The sequence below is a fragment of the Procambarus clarkii genome, chromosome 53, assembly GCF_040958095.1.
Source record: "Procambarus clarkii isolate CNS0578487 chromosome 53, FALCON_Pclarkii_2.0, whole genome shotgun sequence".
Taxonomy (NCBI): domain Eukaryota; kingdom Metazoa; phylum Arthropoda; class Malacostraca; order Decapoda; family Cambaridae; genus Procambarus; species Procambarus clarkii.
In genome coordinates this window covers 23,916,661-23,940,710 of record NC_091202.1, presented here as the reverse complement: position 1 = coordinate 23,940,710, position 24,050 = coordinate 23,916,661, and the positions used below count along the sequence as shown (strand labels likewise).

The 24,050-nt window shown below is 45.1% G+C and overlaps 7 protein-coding genes and 1 pseudogene across 7 annotated transcripts in view; 1 reads left to right on the top strand and 7 right to left on the bottom strand.

Annotated features, from left to right (window-relative positions):
* Positions 1-3,414: 3,414 nt before the first annotated feature.
* Positions 3,415-4,470, bottom strand: LOC138352453 (serine-aspartate repeat-containing protein I-like). Its single transcript, XM_069304946.1, has one exon. The coding sequence runs from the start codon at positions 4,468-4,470 to the stop codon at positions 3,415-3,417; it is 1,056 nt and encodes a 351-aa protein (XP_069161047.1).
* A 6,871-nt stretch (positions 4,471-11,341) lies between these two features.
* LOC138352452 (uncharacterized) lies at positions 11,342-12,091 on the bottom strand. The gene is made up of 2 exons (XM_069304945.1): positions 11,770-12,091; positions 11,342-11,688 (listed from the first exon to the last, which is right to left on the bottom strand). The coding sequence occupies exons 1-2, from the start codon at positions 12,089-12,091 to the stop codon at positions 11,342-11,344; spliced, it is 669 nt and encodes a 222-aa protein (XP_069161046.1).
* A 34-nt stretch (positions 12,092-12,125) lies between these two features.
* On the bottom strand, positions 12,126-12,993 carry LOC138352451 (uncharacterized). The gene is made up of 2 exons (XM_069304944.1): positions 12,672-12,993; positions 12,126-12,520 (listed from the first exon to the last, which is right to left on the bottom strand). Exons 1-2 carry the CDS (start codon positions 12,991-12,993, stop codon positions 12,126-12,128), a joined length of 717 nt encoding a protein of 238 aa, XP_069161045.1.
* Positions 12,994-13,027: 34 nt separating this feature from the next.
* LOC138352450 (uncharacterized) lies at positions 13,028-13,825 on the bottom strand. Its single transcript, XM_069304943.1, has 2 exons — positions 13,504-13,825; positions 13,028-13,422 (listed from the first exon to the last, which is right to left on the bottom strand). The coding sequence occupies exons 1-2, from the start codon at positions 13,823-13,825 to the stop codon at positions 13,028-13,030; spliced, it is 717 nt and encodes a 238-aa protein (XP_069161044.1).
* A 3,614-nt stretch (positions 13,826-17,439) lies between these two features.
* On the top strand, positions 17,440-18,533 carry LOC138352449 (uncharacterized). The gene is made up of 3 exons (XM_069304942.1): positions 17,440-17,865; positions 17,993-18,099; positions 18,206-18,533. Exons 1-3 carry the CDS (start codon positions 17,440-17,442, stop codon positions 18,531-18,533), a joined length of 861 nt encoding a protein of 286 aa, XP_069161043.1.
* Positions 18,534-18,712: 179 nt separating this feature from the next.
* On the bottom strand, positions 18,713-19,485 carry LOC138352448 (glucose-dependent insulinotropic receptor pseudogene; annotated as a pseudogene).
* Positions 19,486-20,159: 674 nt separating this feature from the next.
* Positions 20,160-21,141, bottom strand: LOC138352447 (glucose-dependent insulinotropic receptor-like). Its single transcript, XM_069304941.1, has 3 exons — positions 21,038-21,141; positions 20,776-20,954; positions 20,160-20,389 (listed from the first exon to the last, which is right to left on the bottom strand). The coding sequence occupies exons 1-3, from the start codon at positions 21,139-21,141 to the stop codon at positions 20,160-20,162; spliced, it is 513 nt and encodes a 170-aa protein (XP_069161042.1).
* Positions 21,142-22,929: 1,788 nt separating this feature from the next.
* Positions 22,930-24,050, bottom strand: part of LOC123767187 (serine-rich adhesin for platelets) — a 188,725-nt gene continuing 187,604 nt past the window's right edge. The window contains exon 8 of the mRNA XM_069304940.1: positions 22,930-23,248. Coding sequence (XP_069161041.1) covers positions 22,930-23,248 — 319 coding nt within the window. The remainder of the gene's footprint in view (positions 23,249-24,050) is intronic.

Here is a 24,050-nt window from a genome sequence, read left to right as displayed (position 1 = left end):
GCACCTAGGTGAGACCTCATTAAATTTCTCGCAGAAACCGGGAAAATATGTTAGTGTGGAAAATGACAACACGAGCCGTACGATATGTTGGGCTGAGGGACCTCGGCGCTGTCAGCGGAGTGTTCCCATTGGCTAAGCGAAGTTACTTCCTCTTGGCTCCTGGTTAGTCCCTCTAACTTTCCAATGGCTACAATCTTTTTCTTGTTCACCTGGAGATCCAATTGTTCAACAGGTCAGTTGTGGCAGCCGAGGAGTCAGGTGGGGAGGGAGTCAGCCAGGCAGTCAGTCAGCCCGGGAGTCAGCCAGGTAGTCAGTCAGCCAGGGAGGGAGTCAGCCAGGGTGGGAGTCAGCCAGGGAGGTAGTCAGTCAGCCAGGTAGTCAGTCAGCCAGGTAGTCAGTCAGCCAGGTAGTCAGTCAGCCAGGTAGTCAGTCAGCCAGGTAGTCAGTCAGCCAGGTAGTCAGTCAGCCAGGTAGTCAGTCAGCCAGGTAGTCAGTCAGCCAGGTAGTCAGTCAGCCAGGGAGGGAGTCAGCCAGGTAGTCAGTCAGCCAGGTAGTCAGTCAGCCAGGGAGGGAGTCAGCCAGGTAGTCAGTCAGCCAGGTAGTCAGTCAGCCAGGGAGGGAGTCAGCCAGGTAGTCAGTCAGCCAGGTAGTCAGTCAGCCAGGTAGTCAGTCAGCCAGGTAGTCAGTCAGCCAGGTAGTCAGTCAGCCAGGGAGGGAGTCAGCCAGGTAGTCAGTCAGCCAGGTAGTCAGTCAGCCAGGTAGTCAGTCAGCCAGGTAGTCAGCTAGCCAGGGAGGGAGTCAGCCAGGTAGTCAGTCAGCCAGGGAGGGAGTCAGCCAGGTAGTCAGTCAACCAGCAGGCAGGGAGTCAGTCAAGGCAGGGGTCGTCCAATCATTCATGGAGGCGGGGAACGGGTCGACACACACACACACGACCACACCAAAATTAGCGGTAATCCATGTCGACGTTATGTAGTGTGTGGGCGACCCTGGCGTGCTGGTCTGTCTGTGTCTGTCTGTCTGTCTGTGTGTGTCTGTCTGTCTGTGTCTGTCTATCTATCTATCTGTCTGTCTGTCTCTCTGTCTCTCTCTAGAACAGGAGTCATTTCATTAGAGAACCGGTTGTTGGACACAAGCTCGATCCCGCAATCACCTAAGGTGACTACACACTTAAGAAATATAAAAGAAATGAGTATCATTTTAATCTCTTGTCTCTTGCAAAGGACCAGGCCATTACCGATGAAAATATTGTGTGTGAGAACTTTCATATAACAGTTCCTACGAGGAGAGAGGGGGCTCTAGTTCTTGGTCCCCGCCTCCTGTAGCTGTTAGTAACTGGTGTCTTACTTCTCAAGTGGAGGCTGGATTCGAACCCTCTACCTCCTGTTAGTTGTTACTGATCACCCTAAACCTGTCCCCCAGTCATGCCAATCTGCCATGCTCTTTGTCACAGACTGTCATGCTCTGGCATGCTGTCTGTCATGCTCTCATTCAGGTTGTCATTGTTTGTCAAGCTCTGTCATGCTGTTTGTCACAGTTTGTCATTTGCTGTTGCAATCTGTCAACACTTTTATTGTTTTTATGGTCTGTAATGGTCATTTTGCTACACCCTGTATCTCTGTCTGTCACATATCTGTCAGCATATCTGTGACATACAGACTTTAAGATCTGTAGCTTTTGATTGTGTATTTGTTTTTATTGTATAATGATTTGTCATGACTAATTTGTCATAAGTTGTTTGTCAGCCTGTCATGAGCTGACACAAACTGTCATTATCATTAAAGTCAATATTAAAGTCATTATATTAAAGTCAATAATGATCTCTCACAGTCTGTATGAGCAGCTGAAGTCCTTCATGATCTGTTTGTCACGCTGTGATCTGTTTGTCACGCTGTTTGTGATGTTTGTCACGTTCTATCATTATCTGTGTCACAGAGTGGTGTAATGGGCTTACCACAGCTTCTAATAAGTCTCTAGACTGCCAATGCCTGTTACATTTTATTATTTGTTACAATCAGTTACGAACTGTTACACTGTCACAGTTCATTATATTACACATTGCATATTACCTCTTTGTTACAGCTTAGATGAATGGAACTATTGAATCCAATCGTTACAGTCGATTATACGAGGCTTTCTACAGCCTGTCACAGTCGTTACATTCTTGGCTCGTCACATCCGCTTGTGTGTTACGTCACGCACTGAAATTGACTGTTCCGTACAGTTTGTTATCATTTACTTGACAGTTGTTGAAACTGTTTCAGTCCATCATGATCAGTTATAGTGCGATATGAACTGTATGTTACAGACTGTCATTTCTTGTATGTCACAGTCTGTCACCTTATGCATGACACAGTCTTCCATCCCCTGTATGACACGGTCTGTATAACAGTTTGTCATTGACTGTATGTCATCCATAGTGTGTCATCCCTGAATGTTACAGTCGGTTATCGCCTTTGTCATTGTCATAGACTGTCACACTGTCATTTTGTTATATATCACAGTCTGTCATCGCTGTATGCTGTATCGCTGTCACAACCTGTCATCTCTAGCATGTCATAATGTCATCTCCTGCCTGTCATGGTATATCTTTTTTTGTTCGTTACAGTGTTATCGGCTTTGTGACATACAGTTGACGATAGAACTTGACAGTTTGTCTTCGCCTATATTTGACAGTCTGTCATCTCTGGAATGCCATAATCTGTCATCTCTGAAATGTCATAATCTGTCATCTCTAGAATGTAACAATCTGTCATCTCTAGAATGTCCTAATCTGTCATCTCTAGAATGTAACAATCTGTCATCTCTAGAATGTCCTAATCTGTCATCTCTAGAATGTCATAATCTGTCATCTCTAAAATGTCATAATCTGTCATCTCTAAAATGTCATAATCTGTCATCTCTAGAATGTCACAATCTGTCATCTCTAGAATGTCACAATCTGTCATCTCTAGAATGTCCTAATCTGTCATCTCTAGAATGTCATAATCTGTCATCTCTAAAATGTCATAATCTGTCATCTCTAAAATGTCATAATCTGTCATCTCTAGAATGTCACAATCTGTCATCTCTAGAATGTCATAATCTGTCATCTCTAGAATGTCATATTCTGTCATCTCTAGAATGTCACAATCTGTCATCTCTAGAATGTCACAATCTGTCATCTGTATATTATAGTCTGGCATCTCCTGTATGTCACAGTCTGTTATCACTTGTATGTCACAATCTGTTATCTCTTGTATGTCACAGTCTGTTACCTCATGTCACAGTCTGTTATCCCCTGTATGTCACAGTCTGTTATCCCCTGTATGTCACAGTCTGTTATCCCCTGTATGTCACAGTCTGTTATCCCCTGTATGTCACAGTCTGTTATATCTTGTATGTCACAGTCTGTTATCTCTTGTATGTCACAGTCTGTTACCTCATGTCACAGTCTGTTATCCCCTGTATGTCACAGTCTGTTATCCCCTGTATGTCACAGTCTGTTATCCCCTGTATGTCACAGTCTGTTATCCCCTGTATGTCACAGTCTGTTATATCTTGTATGTCACAGTCTGTTATCTCTTGTATGTCACAGTTTGTTATCTCATTTATGTCACAGTCTGTTATCTCATTTATGTCACAGTCTGTTATCTCGTGTATGTCACAGTCTGTTATCTCATGTATGTCACAGTCTGTTATATCTTGTATGTCACAGTCTGTTATCTCATTTATGTCACAGTCTGTTATCTCATTTATGTCACAGTCTGTTATCTCATTTATGTCACAGTCTGTTATCGTCTGTATGTCACAGTCTGTTATCTCATGTATGGCACAGTCTGCCTTCGTCTGTTTATTACAGTCTGTCATCGTCTGTATGTCACAGTCTGTCATCGTCTGTATGTCACAGTCTGTCATCGTCTGTTTGTCACAGTCTGCCATCGCCTGTATGTCACAGTCAGCCATCGTCTGTATGTCACAGTCTGCCATCGTCTGTATGTTATAGTCTGCAATCGTCTGTTTTATACAGTCTGCCATCGTCTGTATGTCACAGTCTGCCATCATCTGTTTATTACAGTCTGCCATCGTTTGTATGTCACAGTCTGCCATCATCTGTTTGTCACAGTCTGCCATCGTCTTTTTATTACAGTCTGCCATCGTCTGAAGGTCACAGTCTGCCATCGTTTGTAGGTCACAGTCTGCCATCGTCTGTTTATTACAATCGGCAATCGTCTGTATGTCACAGTCTGCCATCGTCTTTATGTCACAGTCTGCCATCGTCTGTTTGTCCCAGTCTGCCATCGTCTGAATGTCACAGTCTGCTATCGTCTGTATGTCATAGTCTGCCATCGTCTGTATGTCACAGTCTGCCATCGTCTGTATGTCACAGTCTGCCATCGTCTGTATGTCACAGTCTGCTATCGTCTGTATGTCATAGTCTGCCATCGTCTGTATGTCACAGTCTGCCATCGTCTGTATGTCACAGTCTGCCATCGTCTGTATGTCACAGTCTGCCATCGTCTGTATGTCACAGTCTGCCATCGTCTGTATGTCACAGTCTGCCATCGTCTGTATGTCATAGTCTGCCATCGTCTGTATGTCACAGTCTGCCATCGTCTGTATGTCACAGTCTGCCATCGTCTGTATGTCACAGTCTGCCATCGTCTGTATGTCACAGTCTGCTATCGTCTGTATGTCATAGTCTGCCATCGTCTGTATGTCACAGTCTGCCATCGTCTGTATGTCACAGTCTGCCATCGTCTGTATGTCATAGTCTGCCATCGTCTGTATGTCACAGTCTGCCATCGTCTGTATGTCACAGTCTGCCATCGTCTGTATGTCACAGTCTGCCATCGTCTGTATGTCACAGTCTGCCATCGTCTGTATGTCACAGTCTGCTATCGTCTGTATGTCATAGTCTGCCATCGTCTGTATGTCACAGTCTGCCATCGTCTGTATGTCACAGTCTGCCATCGTCTGTATGTCACAATCTGCCATCGTTTGTATGTCATAGAAAGCTATCGTTTGTATGATCAGTCTGCTATTGTCTGTTTATTACAGTCTGCCATCGTTGTATGTCACAGTCTGCCATCGTCTGCTTATTACAGTCGGCCATCGTCTGCCATCGTCTGTATGTCACAGTCTGCCATCGTCTGTATGTCATAGTCTGCCATCGTCTGTATGTCACAGTCTGCCATCGTCTGTATGTCACAGTCTGCCATCGTCTGTATGTCACAGTCTGCCATCGTCTGTATGTCACAGTCTGCCATCGTCTGTATGTCACAGTCTGCTATCGTCTGTATGTCATAGTCTGCCATCGTCTGTATGTCACAGTCTGCCATCGTCTGTATGTCACAGTCTGCCATCGTCTGTATGTCACAGTCTGCCATCGTCTGTATGTCACAGTCTGCCATCGTCTGTATGTCACAGTCTGCTATCGTCTGTATGTCATAGTCTGCCATCGTCTGTATGTCACAGTCTGCCATCGTCTGTATGTCACAGTCTGCCATCGTCTGTATGTCACAGTCTGCCATCGTCTGTATGTCACAGTCTGCTATCGTCTGTATGTCATAGTCTGCCATCGTCTGTATGTCACAGTCTGCCATCGTCTGTATGTCACAGTCTGCCATCGTCTGTATGTCATAGTCTGCCATCGTCTGTATGTCACAGTCTGCCATCGTCTGTATGTCACAGTCTGCCATCGTCTGTATGTCACAGTCTGCCATCGTCTGTATGTCACAGTCTGCCATCGTCTGTATGTCACAGTCTGCTATCGTCTGTATGTCATAGTCTGCCATCGTCTGTATGTCACAGTCTGCCATCGTCTGTATGTCACAGTCTGCCATCGTCTGTATGTCACAATCTGCCATCGTTTGTATGTCATAGAAAGCTATCGTTTGTATGATCAGTCTGCTATTGTCTGTTTATTACAGTCTGCCATCGTTGTATGTCACAGTCTGCCATCGTCTGCTTATTACAGTCGGCCATCGTCTGCCATCGTCTGTATGTCACAGTCTGCCATCGTCTGTATGTCATAGTCTGCCACCGTCTGTATGTCATAGCGTACCATCGTCTGTATGTCAAGGTCTACCATCGTCTTTTTATTACAGTCTGCCATCGTCTGTAATTCACAGTCTGCCATCGTCTGTATGCCATAGTTTACCACCGTCTGTATGTCACAGTCTGCCTTGTAAGTCACAGTCTGCCATCGTCTGTATGCCATAGTTTGCCATCGTCTGTATGTCACAGTCTGCCATTGTCTGCTTATTACAGTCTGCCATCGTCTGTATATCAGTCTGCTGTAGTCTGTGTGCCACAGTCTGCCATCGTTTGTATGTCACAGTCTGCCATCGTTTGAATGTCACAGTCTGGCATCGTCTATATGTCTCAGTCTGCCATGGTCTGTATGTCATAGTCTGCCATCGTCTGTATGTCATAGTCTGCCATCGTCTGTATGTCATAGTCTGCCATCGTCTGCATGTCAGTCTGCCATAGTTTGAATGACACAGTTTGCCATAGTTTGAATGACACAGTTTGCCATCGTCTTTTTATTTCTGTCTGTCATCGCCTGTGTTTTACTGTCTGCCATCATCTGTGTTTCATAGTCTGCCATCGTCTGTGTGTCACAGTCCGTAATCGCCTGTTTATTTCTGTTTTGCATTGTCTGTATGTCACAATCTGCCATCTTGTCTCTATTACAGTCTGCCACCGTCTGTTTCAGTCTGCCATCATCTGTATGTCACAGTCTGCCATCGTTTGTATGTCACAGTCTTCCATCGTCTGTTTATTACAGTCTGTCATCGTCTGTATGTCACTCTGTCATAGTTTGTTCATTACAGTCTGCCCTTGTCTATGTCACACTCTGCCATCGTCTATATGTCATAATCGGTCATCGTATGTTTTTTACAGTCTGCCATCATTTGTATGTCACAGTCTGCTATCGTCTGGATGTCGCAATCTGCCATCATCTTATGTCACAATCTGCCATCGTCTGTATGTCAGAGTCTGCCATCGTCTGTATGTCACAGTCTGCCACCTTCTGTTTATTACTGTCTTCCATCGTCTATTTATTACAGTCTTCCATCGTCTGTTGATTACAGTCTGATATTGTATGTCACAGTTTGCCATCGTCTGTATGTCATAGGTAGCCATGCATCGTTTGCATGTCATAGTCTGACCATTATCTGTTAATTACAGTCTGCCATCGTCACTATGTCAGTCTGCCATCGTCTGTTGATTGCAGTCTGCTATTGTATGTCAGTCTGCCATCGTCTGTTGATTATTGTCTGCTATTGTATGTCACAGTCTGCCATCGTCTGTATGTCATAGGTTGCCAACGTCTACATGTCGTAGTCTGCCATCGCCCGTATGACACAGTCTGCCGTCGTGTGTATGTCAGTCTGCTATAGTCTGTATGTCACAGTCTGTCATCGCCCGTATGACACAGTCTGTCGTCGTGTGTATGTCAGTCTGCTATAGTCTGTATGTCACAGTCTGTCATCGCCTGTTTATTACTGTTTGTCATTGTCTGTATGTCAAGTCTGCCATCGTCTGTATGTCATAGTCTGTCAACGAGTGTGTGTCAGTGTGCCATCGTCTGTATGTCACAGTCTGCCATCATCTGTATTTCACAGTCTGCCATTGTATGTCACAATCTGACAACGTCTGTATGTCACAGTCTGCCATCATCTGTATGAACAGTCTGCCATCGTCTGATTATTACAGTCTGCCATCGTCTGTATGTTACAGCTTGCTATCGTTTGTTTATTACAGTCTGACATCGTCTGTATGTCAAATTCTGCCATCGTCTGTATGTCACAGTCTGCCATCGTCTGTATGTCACAGTCTGCCATCGTCTGTATGTCAAATTCTGCCATCGTCTGTGTGTCACAGTCTGACATCGTCTGTATATCTGTCTGCCATCGTCTGTTTATTAAAGTTTTCCCTCGTCTGTATGTCACAGTTTGCCATCGTATGTGTCACATTTTGCCATCGTCTGTGTTTCACAGTCTGCCATCGTCTGTGTGTCACATTCTGCCATCGTCTGTATGTCACATTCTGCCATCGTCTGTATGTCAAATTCTGCCACCGTCTGTATGTCACATTCTGCCATCGTCTGTATGTCACATTCTGCCATCGTTAGAAAGCAATATTGTGCCAACGTCTGTATGTCACAGTCTGCCATCGTCTATGTGTCACAGTCTGCCATCGTGTGTATGTTACGGTCTGCCATCGTCTGATTATTACAGTCTGCGATCGTCTGTATGTCACAGTGTGCCATCGTCTGTGATATATAGTCTGCCATCGTCTGTATGTCACAGTCCGTCATCACCTGTTTATTACTGTCTTCCATCGTCTGTATGTCACAGTTTGGCAATGTCTGTGTGTCATAATCTGCCATCGTCTGTGTGTCAATCTGCCATCGTCCGTTTATTACAGTCTGTATGTCAGTCTGCCATCTCTGTATGTCACAGTCTACCATTGTTTCTATGTCTCAGTCTGCCATCGCCTGTTTATTACAGTCTGCCATCGTCTGTATAACACAGTCTGCCATAGCCTGTTTATTACAGTCTACCATCGTCTGTATGTCACAATCTGGCAACGTCTGTTTATTACAGTCTGCCATCGTCTGTATGCCACAGTCTGCCAATGTCAGTTTATTACAGTCTGCCATCGTCTGTTTATTACTGTTTGTCATCGTCTATATGTCAAGTCTGCCATCGTCTTTATTTCTGTCTGCCATCGTCTGTTTATTACTGTCTTCCATCGTCGGTATGTCAGTTGCCATCGTATGTGTGTCACAGTTTGCCATCTTCTGTGTTTCACAGTCTGCCATCTTCTGTGTTTCACAGTCTGCCATCTTCTGTGTTTCAGAGTCTGCCATCGTCTGTGTGTCACAATCTGCCATTATCAATATGTCACAGTTTGCCATCGTCTGTATGTCACATTCTGCCATCGTCTGTATGTCAAATTCTGCCATCGTCTGTGTGTCACAGTCTGCCATCGTCTGTGTGTCACAGTCTGCCATCGTCTGTATGTCACAGTCTGCTATCATCTGTGTGTCACATTCTGCCATCGTCTGTATGTCACATTCTGCCATCGTCTGTATGTCACATTCTGCCATTGTCTGTATGTCACAGTCTGTCATCGTCTGTGTGTCACATTCTGCCCTCGTCTGTATGTCACAGTCTGCCGTTGTCTGTATGTCACAGTCTGCTATCATCTGTTTTTCACAGTCTGCCATTGTATGTTGTCTCCTTAATGTCATGGCTTAGTCACTCAAAGTCTGCCTTCATCTGCATGTCAGTCTGCAATAGTCTATGTCACATTCTGCCATCTATTGTGGGTCACAGTCTGCGATCGTCTGTAAGTCTGCTATTGTCTGTATGTGACAGTCTGCCGTCGTCTGAATGTCACAGTCTGCCGTCTTCTGTTTATTACAGTCTGCCTTCGTCTGTTTATTACAGTCTGCCATCGTCTGTGTATAACAGTCTGCCATTGTTTGTATGTCAGAGACTGCCATCTTCTGTTTATTTCGATCTGCCATCGTCTGTATGTTATAGTCTGCCATCGTCAGTATGTCACAGTCTGAAATCGTGTGTTTATTACAGTCTACTATCGTCTATATGGCACAGTCTGCCACCGTCTGTATGTCACAGTCTGCCATCGTCTGTATGTCACAATCTGCCATCGTCTATATGTCACATGCTGCCAACCTCTGTTTGGCACAGTCTGCCATCGGCTGTGTGTCACAGCCTGCCGTAGTCTGTTTATTATAGTCTGCAATCGTCTGTATGTCTGTCTTCCATCGTCTGTTGATTACAGTCTGCCATTGTATGTCACAGTCTGCCATCGTCTGTATTTCTGTCTGCCATCGTCTCTATTTCTGTCTGCCATCGTCTGTATTTCTGTCTGCCATCGTCTGTTCATTACTTCTTCTATCATCTGTATGTCACAGTCTGCCTGCGTGTATCACAATCTGCCATCGTCTGTGTTTCAGTGTGCCATCGTCTGTGTGTCACAATCTGCCATTGTCAATATGTCACAGTTTGCCATCGTCTGTATGTCATATTCTGCCATCGTCAGTATGTCCAATTCTGCCATCATCTGCATTGCACTGTCTGCCATCGTCTATATTTCTGTCTGTCATAGTCTGTTTATTAAAGTCTTCTATCGTCTGTATGACACAGTCTGCCATCGTATGTGTCACAGTCTGCCATCGTCTGTGTGTCACATTCTGCTATTGTCAATATGTCACAGTTTGCCATCGTATGTATGTCACAGTCTTCCATCGTCTGTATATCACATTCTGCCATCGTCTGTATGTCAAATTCTGCCATCGTCTGTATGTCACAGTCTGTAATCGTCTGTATGTCACATTCTGCTATTGTCAATATGTCACATTTTGCCATCGTCTGTATGCCACAGTCTGCCATCGTCTGTATGTCACAGTATGCCATCGTCTGTTTTTGTCTGCCATCGTCTGTTTATTACTGTCTTCCATCGTCTGTATGTCACAGTCTGCCATCGTATTTGTGAAATAGCCTGCCATCATCTGTATGTCACAGTCTGCCATCGTCTATATATCACAATCTGCCATCCTCTGTTTGGCACAGTCTGCCATAGTGTGTTTATTACAGTCTGCCATCGTCTGTATGTCAGTCATCCATCGTCTGTTGGTTACAGTCTGCCATTGTATGTCACAGTCTGCCATTGTCTGTATGTCATAGTCTGCCGTCGCCTGTAGCCACAGTCTGCCATCGTTTAAATGCCACAGTCTGCAATCGTCTGTATGTCACAGTCTGCCATCGTTTGAATGCCATAGTCTGCCATCGTTTTTATGTCACAGTCTGAAATCGTCTGTGTATCACAGTCTGCTATCGTCTGTCACAGTTTGCCATCATCTTTATGTAACAGTTTGTCATCGTATGTGTGTCACAGTCTGCCATCGTCTGTGTTTCACAGTCTGCCATCGTCTGTATGTCACAGTCTGCCATTGTCAATGTGTCACAGTTTGCCATCGTCTGTATGTCACAGTCTACCATCGTCTGTATTTCTGTCTGCCATCGTCTTTTTATTACTGTCTTACATCGTCTGTATGTCACAGTCTGCCATCGTCTGCATGTCACAGTCTGCCATCGTCTGTATTTCATATTCTGCCATCGTCTGAATGTCAAATTCTGCCATCGTCTGAATGTCAAATTCTGCCATCGTCTGTTTATTTAAGTCTTCCATCGTCTGTATGTCACATTCTGCCATCGTATGTGTGCAACAGTCTGCCATCATCTGTGTTTCACAGTCTGCCATCGTCTGTGTGTCACATTCTGCCATGGTCAGTATGTCACAGTCTGCCAACGTCTTTATGTCACAGTCTGCCATCATCTATGTCACATTCTATAATTGTCTGTATGTCACATTCTGCCATCGCCTGTATGTCACATTCTGCCATCGTCTGTGTGGCACATTCTGCCATCGTATGTGTTGCACATTCTGCCATCGTATGTGTTGCACATTCTGCCATCGTCTGTATGTCACAGTCTGACATCGTCTGTGTGGCATATTCTGCCATCGTCTGTATGTCAGTCTGCCATCGTCTGTATGTCACAGTCTGCCATCGTCTGTGTGGCTCATTCTGCCATCGTTTGTATGTCAAAGTCTGCCATCGTCTGTGTTTCACAATCTGCCATCGTATGTGTGTCAGTTTGCCATCGTCTGTATGTTACAGTCTGCCATCGTCTGTGTTTCACAATCTGCCATCGTATGTGTGTCAGTTTGCCATCGTCTGTATGTTACAGTCTGCCATCGTCTGTATGTCACAATCTACCATCGTCTGTGTGTCACATTCATCCAACGTCTGTATGTCACATTCTGCCATCGTCTGTGTGTCACAGTCTGCCATCGTCTGTATGTTACATTCTGCCATCGTCTGTATCTCATATTCTGCCATCGTCTGAATGTCAAATTCTGCCATCGTCTGAATGTCAAATTCTGCCATCGTCTGTTTATTTAAGTCTTCCATCGTCTGTATGTCACATTCTGCCATCGTATGTGTGCAACAGTCTGCCATCATCTGTGTTTCACAGTCTGCCATCGTCTGTGTGTCACATTCGGCCATTGTCAGTATGTCACAGTCTGCCAACGTCTTTATGTCACAGTCTGCCATCATCTATGTCACATTCTATAATTGTCTGTATGTCACATTCTGCCATCGCCTGTATGTCACAGTGTGCCATCGTTTGTGTGTCACATTCTGCCATCGTCGGTATGTTACATTCTGCCATCGTCTGTGTGGCACATTCTGCCATCGTATGTGTTGCACATTCTGCCATCGTATGTGTTGCACATTCTGCCATCGTCTGTATGTCACAGTTTGACATCGTCTGTGTGGCATATTCTGCCATCGTCTGTATGTCAGTCTGCCATCGTCTGTATGTCACAGTCTGCCATCGTCTGTGTGGCTCATTCTGCCATCGTTTATATGTCAAAGTCTGCCATCGTCTGTGTTTCACAATCTGCCATCGTATGTGTGTCAGTTTGCCATCGTCTGTATGTTACAGTCTGCCATCGTCTGTGTTTCACAATCTGCCATCGTATGTGTGTCAGTTTGCCATCGTCTGTATGTTACAGTCTGCCATCGTCTGTATGTCACAATCTGCCATCGTATGTGTGTCAGTTTGCCATCGTCTGTATGTTACAGTCTGCCATCGTCTGTATGTCACAATCTACCATCGTCTGTGTGTCACATTCATCCAACGTCTGTATGTCACATTCTGCCATCGTCAGTGTGTCACAGTCTGCCATCGTCTGTATGTTACATTCTGCCATCGTCTGTATTTCATATTCTGCCATCGTCTGAATGTCAAATTCTGCCATCGTCTGAATGTCAAATTCTGCCATCGTCTGTTTATTTAAGTCTTCCATCGTCTGTATGTCACATTCTGCCATCGTATGTGTGCAACAGTCTGCCATCATCTGTGTTTCACAGTCAGCCATCGTCTGTGTGTCACATTCTGCCATTGTCAGTATGTCACAGTCTGCCAACGTCTTTATGTCACAGTCTGCCATCATCTATGTCACATTCTATAATTGTCTGTATGTCACATTCTGCCATCGCCTGTATGTCACAGTGTGCCATCGTTTGTGTGTCACATTCTGCCATCGTCGGTATGTTACATTCTGCCATCGTCTGTGTGGCACATTCTGCCATCGTATGTGTTGCACATTCTGCCATCGTATGTGTTGCACATTCTGCCATCGTCTGTATGTCACAGTCTGACATCGTCTGTGTGGCATATTCTGCCATCGTCTGTATGTCAGTCTGCCATCGTCTGTATGTCACAGTCTGCCATCGTCTGTGTGGCTCATTCTGCCATCGTTTATATGTCAAAGTCTGCCATCGTCTGTGTTTCACAATCTGCCATCGTATGTGTGTCAGTTTGCCATCGTCTGTATGTTACAGTCTGCCATCGTCTGTGTTTCACAATCTGCCATCGTATGTGTGTCAGTTTGCCATCGTCTGTATGTTACAGTCTGCCATCGTCTGTATGTCACAATCTACCATCGTCTGTGTGTCACATTCATCCAACGTCTGTATGTCACATTCTGCCATCGTCTGTGTGTCACAGTCTGCCATCGTCTGTATGTTACATTCTGCCATCGTCTGTATCTCATATTCTGCCATCGTCTGAATGTCAAATTCTGCCATCGTCTGAATGTCAAATTCTGCCATCGTCTGTTTATTTAAGTCTTCCATCGTCTGTATGTCACATTCTGCCATCGTATGTGTGCAACAGTCTGCCATCATCTGTGTTTCACAGTCTGCCATCGTCTGTGTGTCACATTCTGCCATTGTCAGTATGTCACAGTCTGCCAACGTCTTTGTCACAGTCTGCCATCATCTATGTCACATTCTATAATTGTCTGTATGTCACATTCTGCCATTGCCTGTATGTCACAGTGTGCCATCGTCTGTATGTTACAGTCTGCCATCGTCTGTATGTCACAATCTACCATCGTCTGTGTGTCACATTCATCCAACGTCTGTATGTCACATTCTGCCATCGTCTGTGTGTCACAGTCTGCCATCGTCTGTATGTTACATTCTGCCATCGTCTGTATGGTACATTCTGCCATCATCTGTGTATCACTGTCTGCCATCGTCTGTGTGTCACAGTCTGCTATCGTCTGTATATCACACTCTGCCATCGTCTGTGTCACAGTGTGCCATCGTCTGTGTGTCACAGTCTGCTATCGTCTGTATGTCACCGTCTGCCATCATCTATATGTCACCGTCTGCCATCGTCTGGGTGTCACAGTCTGCCATCGTCTGTATATCACAGTCTGCCATCGTCTGTATGTCACTGTCTGCAATCGTCTGTATGTCACAGTCTGCCATCATCTATATGTAACAGTCTGACATCTTCTGGGTGTCACAGTCTGCCATCGTCTGTGAGTCACAGTCTTCCACCGTCTGTACATGACAGTCTGTTATCATCTGTGTGTCACAGTCTGCCATCGCCTGTATGTCACAGTCTGCCAGCGTCTGTATGTCACAGTCTGCCATCGTCAGTATGCCACAATCTGCCATCGTCTATATGTCACAAGCTTCCAACCTCTGTTTGGCACAGTCTGCCATCGTCTGTGTGTCACAGCCTGCCATAGTCTGTTTATTACAGTCTGCAATCGTCTGTATGTCTGTCTTCCATCGTCTGTTGATTACAGTCTGCCATTGTATGTCTCAGTCTGCCGTCATGTGTATGTCACAGTCTGCCATCGTCTGTATGTCCAATTCTGCCATCATCTGTATTTCACAGTCTGCCATCGGCTGTTAATTAAAGTCTTCCATTGTCTGTATGTCACAGTCTGCCATCGTATGTGTCACAGTCTTCCATCGTCTGCATGCCACATTCTGCCATCGTCTGTATGTCAAATTCTGCCATCGTCTGTATATCACATTCTGCAATCGTCTTTATGTCAAATTCTGTTATCGTCTGTATGTCACATTCTGCAATCGACTGTATGTCAAATTCTGCCATCGTCTGTATGTCACAGTCTGCCATAGTCTGTGTGTCACAGTCTGCCATCGTCTGTATGTCAGTCTGCCATCGTCTGTATGTCACATTCTACCATCGGCTGTGTGTCACATTTTACCATCGTCTGTATGTCACAGTCTGCCGTCTTCTGTATGTCACAGTCTGCCATCTTCTGTATGTCAAAGTATGCCATCGTCTGTTTCTGTCTGCCATCGTCTATTTATTACTGGCTTTCATCGTCTGAATGTCACAGTCTGCCATCGTATGTGTGTCACAGTCTGCCATCGTCTGTATTTCACATTCTGCCATTCTCAATATGTCAATCTGCCATCGTCTGTATTTCACAATCTGCCATTGTCAATATATCACAATATGCCATCCTCTGTTTGGCACAAACTGCCATAGTGTGTTTATTACGGTCTGCCATCGTCTGTATGTCAGTCTTCCATCGTCTGTTGATTACAGTCTGCCATTGTATGTCACAGTCTGCCATCGTCTGTTTGCCTAGTCTGCCATCGTTTAAATGCCACTGTCTGCCATCGTCTGTATGTTTCAGTCTGGAATCGTCTGTATGTCTCAGTCTGCCATCGTTTGAATGCCATAGTCTGCCATCGTCTGTATGTCACAGTCAGTCATCGCATGTGTGTCACAGTCTGCCATCATCTGTATGTCACTGTCTGCAATAGTCAATATGTCACAGTTTGCCGTCGTCAGTATGTCACAGTCTACCATCGTCTGTATGTCAAATTCTGCCATCGTCTGTATGTCTCAGTCTGCCATCGTCTGTATGTCACAGTCTGCCATCGTTTGAAAGCCATAGTCTGCCATCGTCTTTATGTCACAGTATGCCATCATCTGTGTGTCACAGTCTGCTATCGTCTGTATGTCACAGTCTGCCATTGTCTGTATTTCTGTCTGCCATCGTCTTTTTATTAATGTCCTATTTCGTCTGTATGTCATAGTCAGCCATCGTCTGTTTTTCTGTCTGCCGTCGTCTGTTTATTAAAATCTTCCATCGTCTGTATGTCACAGTCTGCCATCGTATGTGTGCCACAGTCTGCCATCATTGTGCCACTGTCTGCCATCATCTGTGTTTCACAGTCTGCCATCGTCTATATTTCACAATCTGCCATGGTCAATATGTCATAGTCTGCCATCGTCTGTTTCTGTCTGCCATCGCCTGTTTATTACTGTCTTCCATCGTGTGTATGTCAAAGTCTGCCATCGTATTTGTGTCATAGTCTGCCATCGTCTGTATTTCACAGTCTACCATCGTCTATATATCACAATCTGCCATCCTCTGTTTGGCACAATCTGCCATAGTGTGTTTATTACAGTCTGCCATCGTCTGTATGTCAGTCTTCCATCGTCTGTTGATTACAGTCTGCCATTGTATGTCACAGTCTGCCATCGTCTGTATGTCACAGTCTGACATCGTTTGAATGCCGTAGTCTGCCATCGTCTTTATGTCAAAGTCTGCCATCGTCTGTGTATCACAGTCTGCTATCGTCTGTATGTCACAGTCTGTCATCGTATGTGTGTCACAGTCTTCCATCGTCTGTGTTTCACAGTCTGCCATCGTCTGTATGTCACAGTCTGCAATATTCAATATGTCACAGTTTGCCATCGTCTGTATGTCACAGTTTACCATCGTCTGTCACATTCTGCCATCGTCTGTATGTCAAATTCTGCCATCGTCTGTATGTCAAATTCTGCCATCGTCTGTATGTCAAATTCTGCCATCGTCTGTATGTCAAATTCTGCCATCGTCTGTATGTCACAGTCTGCCATCGTCTGTATGTCACAGTCTGTCATCGTTTGAATGCCATAGTCTGCCATCGTCTTTATGTAACAGTATGCCATCATCTGTGTGTCAAAGTCTGCCATCGTCTGTATGTCATAGTCTGCCATCGTATGTGTGCCACAGTCTGCCATCATTGTGCCACAGTCTGTCATCATCTGTGTTTCACAGTGTGCCATCGTCTGTGTGTCACATTCTGTCATTGTCAGTATGTCACAGTTTGCCATCGTCTGTATGACAGTTTGGCATCGTCTGTATGCCACAGTCTGCCATCGTCTGTGTGTCACAGTCTGCCATCGTCTGTATATAACAGTCTGCTATCGTCTGTGTGTCACAGTCTGCCTCGTTTGAGTGCCATAGTCTGCCAATGTCTTTATGTCACAGTTTACCATCGTCTGTTACATTCGCCATCGTCTGTATGTCAAATTCTGCCATTGCCTGTGCGTCTCGGTCTGCCATCGTCTGTATGTCACATTCTACCATCGTCTGTATGTCACATTCTGCCGTCGTCTGTATGTCACAGTCTGCCATCGTCTGTGTTTCACATTCTGCCATCGTATGTGTGTCACATTCTGCGAACGTAAGTGTGTCACATTCTGCCATCGTATGTATTAGTCTATCATCGTCATTATGTCACAGTCTGCCATCGTCTGTGTTGCACAGTCTGCCATCGTCTGTATGTCACAGTCTGCCATCGTCTGTGTTACACATTCTGCCATCGTATGTGTTAGTCTACCCTCGTCTGTATGTCACAGTCTGCCATCGTCTGTGTGTCACAGTCTGCCAACGTCTGTATGTCACACTCTGCCATCGTCTGTGTGTCACAGTCTGCCATCGTCTGTATGTCTCAGTCTGTCATCGTCTGAATATTATATTCTGCCATCGTCTGTATGTTACATTCTGCCATCATCTATATGTCACAGTCTGCCATCGTCTGTGTGGCACATTCTGCCATCGTCTGTGTATCACAGTCTGCCATCGTCTGTGTGTCACAGTCTGCCATCGTGTGTATATCACAGTCTGCTATCGTCTGTATGTCACAGTCTGCCATCGGCTGTATGTCACAGTCAACCATCGTCTGTTTTTTCTGTCTGCTATCGTCTGTTTATTAACGTCTTCCTTCGTCTGTATGTCACAGTCTGCCATCGTATGTGTGCCACAGTCTGTAATCATTGTGCCACAGTCTGTCATCATCTGTGTTTCACAGTCTGCCATCGTCTGTGTGTCACATTCTGCCATTGTTAGTATGTCACAGTTTGCCATCGTCTGTATGACAGTCTGGCATCGTCTGTATGTCAGAGTCTGCTATCGTCTGTATGTCACAGTCTGCATCGTTTGAGTGCCATAGCCTGCCAATGTCTTTATGTCACAGTCTGCCATTGCCTGTGTGTTTCAGTCTGCCATCGTCTGTATGTCACATTCTACCATCGTCAGTATGTGACAGTCTGCCATCGTCTGTGTGTCACTTTCTGCCATCGTCTGTGTGGCACATTCTGCCGTCGTCTGTGTTTCACATTCTGCCATCGTATTTGTGTCACATTCTGCCGTCGTCTGTGTTTCACATTCTGCCATCGTATGTGTGTCACATTCTGCCATCGTATGTGTTAGTCTACCATCGTCTGTATGTCACAGTCTGCCATCGTCTGTGTGGCACAGTCTGCCATCGTCTGTATGTCACAGTCTGCCATCGTCTGTGTTTCACATTCTGCCATCGTATGTGTTAGTCTTCCATCGTCTGTATGTCACAGTCTGCCATCGTCTGTGTGTCAAAGTCTTTCAACGTCTGTATATCACACTCTGCCATCGTCTGTGTGTCACAGTCTGCCATCGTCTGTATGTCTCATTCTGCCATCGTCTGTATATTACATTCTGCCATCGTCTGTATGTTACATTCTGCCATTATCTATATGTCACAGTCTGCCATCGTCTGTGTGTCACAGTCTGCCATCGTCTGTGTGTCACAGTCTGCCATCGTCTGTGTGTCACAGTCTGCCATCGTCTGTATATCACAGTCTGCTATCGTCTGTGTGTCACAGTCTGCCATCGTCTGTATGTCAAAGTCTGCCATCATCTCTATGTCACTTTCTGCCATCGTTTTTGTGTCACAGTCTGCCATCGTCTGTGTGTCACAGTCTGCCATCATCAGTGTGTCACAGTCTGCAATTGTATGTTGTCTCCTTTATGTCACGGCTTAGTCGCTAAAAGTATGCCATCGTCTGTATGTCAGTCTACTATAGTCTATCCCACATTCTATCATCGTTTTAGGGTCACAGTCTGCCATCGTTTGTAAATTTACCATTGTCTGTATGCCTCAGTCTGCCATCTTCTATATGTCATAGTCTGCCATCGTCTGTGTCATAGTCTGCCATCGTCTGCATGTCACAGTCTGCCATCATCTGTGTGTCACAGTCTGCCATCGTCTGTGTCATAGTCTGCCATCGTCTGTGTCATAGTCTGCCATCATCTCTGTCACAGTCTGCCATCACTGTATGTCACAGTCTGCCATCTCTGTATGTGTCAGTCTGCCATCGCTTGTTAATTACAGTCTGCCATCGTCTGTTTGTTACTGTTTGTCATCGTCTGTATGTCACAGTCTTCCATCGTCTGAATGTCACAGTCTGTCATAGTCTGTTTATTACATTCTGCCATCATCTGTATGTCACAGTCTGCCATCATCTTTATATCACAGTCTGCCATCGTCTGTGTCACAGTCTGCCATCGTCTGTATGTCACTTTCTGCTAACGTCTGTATGCCACAGTCGGCAATCGTTTGTATGTCACAGTCTGCCATCGTCTGTATGTCACAGTATGCCCTCATCTGTATGTCACAGTCTGCCATCGTCTGTATGTCACAGTATGCCATCATCTGTATGTCACAGTCTGCCATCATCTGTATGTCACAGTATGCCATCATCTGTATGTCACAGTCTGCCATCGTCTGTGTGTCACAGTCTGCCATCGTCTGTATGTCACAGTCTGCCATCATCTGTATGTCACAGGCTGCCATCGTCTGTGTGTCACAGTCTGACATCGTCTATATGTCACAGTCAGCTATCGTCTGTATGTCACAGTATGCCATCGTCTGTATTTCTGTCTGCGATCGTCTGTTTATTACTGTCTGCCATCGTCTGTATGTCACAGTCTGCCATCGTCTGTATGTCACAGTCTGCCATCGTCTATATGTCACAGTCTGCCATCGTCTTTGTTTTTAGTCTGCTATTGTCTGTGTGTCACACTCTGCCATCGTCTGTATGTCACAGTCTGCCATCGTCTGTATATCAGAGTGTGCCATCGTCTGTGTGTCACAGTCTGCCATCGTCTGTATGTCACAGTCTGCCATCTGTGTTTTTTTAGTCTGCCATCGTCTGTGTGTCACAGTCTGTCATCGTCTGTGAGTCAGAGTCTGCCATCGTCTGTATATCATAGTCTGCCATCGTCTGTATATCACAGTCTGCCATCGTCTGTGTGTCAAAGTCTGCCATTGTCTGTATGTCACAGTCTGCCATCGTCTGTGTGTCACATTCTGCCATCGTCTGTATATCACAGTCTGCCATCGTCTGTGTTTTTAGTCTGCTATCGTCTGTGTGTCACATTCTGCTATCGTCTGTGTGTCACATTCTGCCATCGTCTGTATATCACAGTCTGCCATCGCCTGTGTCACAGTCTGCCATTGTCTGTATGTCACAGTCTGCCATCATCTGTGTGTCACATTCTGTCATCGTTTGTATGTCACAGTCTGCCATCGTCTGTGTTTTTTAGTCTGCCATCGTCTGTATCACACTCTACCATCGTCTGTATATCACAGTCTGCCATCGTCTGTATGTCACATTCTGCCATTGTCTGTATGTCACAGTCTGCATCGTCTGAATGTCACATTCTGCCATCTTCTGTGTGTCAGTCTACCATCGTCTGTGTGTCAGTCTGTCATCGTCTGTTTGTTACATTTTGTCCTCGTCTGTGTGTCACTGTCTGCCATCGTCTGTGTGTCACTGTCTGCCATCGTCTGTGTGTCACAATCTGCCATCGTCAATATGTCACAGTTTTCCATCCTGTGTATGTCACAGTCTGCCATCGTCCGTATGTCACATTCTGCCATCGTCTGTATCACAGTCTGCCATCGCTTGTATGTCACAGTCTGCCATCGTCTGTGAGTCACAATCTGCCATCGTCAATATGTCACACTTTTCCATCCTGTGTATGTCACAGTCTGCCATCGTCTGTATGTCACATTCTGCCATCGTCTGTATCACAGTCTGCCATCGCTTGTATGTCACAGTCTGCCATCGTCTGTATGTCACATTCTGCAATCATCTGTATGTCACACTTTCCCATCGTCTGTATTTCTGTCTGCCATCGTCTGTTTATTAATGTCTTCCATCGTCTGTTTATTAATGTCTTCCATCGTCTGCTTGTCACAGTCTTCCATCGTCTGTGTGTCACAATCTGCAATTGTCTGTGTGTCAGTCTGCCATCGTCTGTGTGTCACAATCTGCAATTGTCTGTGTGTCAGTCTGCCATCGTCTCTATGTCACATTCTGCTATCGTCTGTATGTTAAAGTCTGCCATCGTCTGTATATCACAGTCTGCCATCGTCTGTATGTTACAGTCTGCCATCGTCTGTGTGTTACAGTCTGCCATCGTGTGTATATCACAGTCTGCCATCGTCTGTGTGTCACAGTCTGCCGTCGTCTGTGTATCACAGTCTGCCATCGTCTGTGTATCACAGTCTGCCATCGTCTGTATATCACATTCTGCCATCGTCTGTATATCACAGTCTGCCATCGTCTGTATATCACAGTCTGCCATCGTCTGTATATCACAGTCTGCCATCGTCTGTATATCACAGTCTGCCATCGTCTGTATATCACAGTCTGCCATCGTCTGTATATCACAGTCTGCCATCGTCTGTATATCACAGTCTGCCATCGTCTGTATATCACAGTCTGACATCGTATGTGTGTCACAGTCTGCCATCGTCTGTATATCACAATCTGACATCGTCTGTATGTTATAGTCTGCCATCGTCTGTGATTTACAGTCTGCCATCGTCTGTATATCACAGTCTGCCATCGTCTGTGTCAAAGTCTGCCATTGTCTGTGTGTCACATTCTGCTATCGTCTGTGTGTCACGTTCTGCCATCGTCTGCATATCCCAGTCTGCCATCGCCTGTGTCACAGTCTGCCATCGTCTGTGTGTCACAGTCTGCCATCGTCTTTGTGTCACATTCTACCATTGTCTGTATGCCACAGTCTGCCATCGTTTGTGTGTCACATTCTGTCATCGTCTGTATGTCACAGTCTTCCATCGTCTGTGTTTTTTAGTCTGTCATCGTCTGTGGGTCACAGTCTGCCATCGTCTGTATATCACAGTCTGCCATCGTCTGTATGTCACATCCTGCCATTGTCTGTATGTCACAGTCTGTCATCGTCTGAATGTCACATTCTGCCATCTTCTGTGTGTCAGTCTGCCATCTTCTGTGTGTCAGTCTGTCATCGTCTGTATGTTACATTTTGTCCTCGTCTGTATGTCACTATCTTCCATCATCTGTGTGTCACAATCTGCCATCGTCAATATGTCACAGTTTTCCATCCTGTGTATATCACAGTCTGCCATCGTCTGTATGTCACATTCTGCCATCGTCTGTATCACAGTCTGCCATCGCTTGTATGTTACAGTCTGCCATCGTCTGTGAGTCACATTCTGCCATCGTCAATATGTCACAGTTTTCCATCCTGTGTATGTCACAGTCTGCCATCGTCTGTATGTCACATTCTGCCATCGTCTGTATCACAGTCTGCCATCGTTTGTATGTCACAGTCTGCCATCGTCTGTATGTCACTTTCTGCCATCGTCTGTATGTCAAAGTCTGCCATCGTCTGTATGTCACATTCTGCAATCATCTGTATGTCACACTTTCCCATCGTCTGTATTTCTGTCTGCCATCGTCTGTTTATAAATGTCTTCCATCGTCTGCTTGTCACAGTCTGCCATCGTCTGTGTGTCACAATCTGCAATTGTCTGTGTGTCAGTCTGCCATCGTCTCTATGTCACATTCTGCTATCGTCTGTATGTTAAAGTCTGCCATCGTCTGTATGTTACAGTCTACCATCGTCTGTATATCAGTCTGCCATCGTCTGTATGTTACAATCTGCCATCGTCTGTGTGTTACAGTCTGCCATCGTGTGTATATCACAGTCTGCCATCGTCTGTGTGTCACAGTCTGCCGTCGTCAGTGTATCACAGTCTGCCATCGTCTGTGTATCACAGTCTGCCATCGTCTGTATATCACATTCTGCCATCGCCTGTATATCACAGTCTGCCATCGTCTGTATATGACAGTCTGCCATCGCCTGTATATCACAGTCTGCCATCGTCTGTATATCACGGTCTGACATCGTCTGTATTGGGGGTGCTATATTAAGCTGGATTAGGGCATGGCTATACCAAAGGAAACAGAGAGTTAGTATAAATGGAATCAAGTCAGAGTGGGAAAATGTTGTAAGTGGAGTGCCTCAAGGCTCTGTCCTGGGACCTCTGTTGTTTATAATATATATAAATGATTTAGATTCAGGTTTGAGTAGCAACATTTGCAAATTTGCCGATGATACGAAAATCGGTAGGGAAATTAATTCGGAGGAGGACTCACTATCACTTCAAGTTGATCTAGATAGGGTTTTGAAATGGTCAAAGGATTGGCAGATGCAGTTTAATGCTGATAAATGTAAAGTTCTGAGGTTAGGTAATGATGATAGAGTTACAAGATACGAGCTAGATGGTGTTGTGATTGCGAAGTCGGATTGCGAAAGGGATCTGGGAGTTATGATTAGTAAGAATTTAAAACAAAAGGATCAATGCATAAATGTTCGTAATAAGGCAAATCGGACACTTGGATTTATTAATCGCAGCGTTAGTAACAAGACACCTGGTGTGGTTCTCAAGCTATATCTTGCTCTAGTTAGGCCCCATTTAGATTATGCAGTTCAGTTTTGGTCGCCATATTATAGAATGGATATAAATTCACTTGAACGTGTCCAGCGTAGGATGACTAAGTTAATTCCCCAAATTAGAAATCTTTCATATGAAGAAAGATTAACAAAGCTTAAGTTGCATTCACTGGAAAGGCGAAGAGTTAGGGGTGACATGATAGAGGTTTACAAGTGGATGAATGGACATAACCGGGGGGATATTAATAGGGTATTAAAAGTATCAACACAGGACAGAACACGAAACAATGGATATA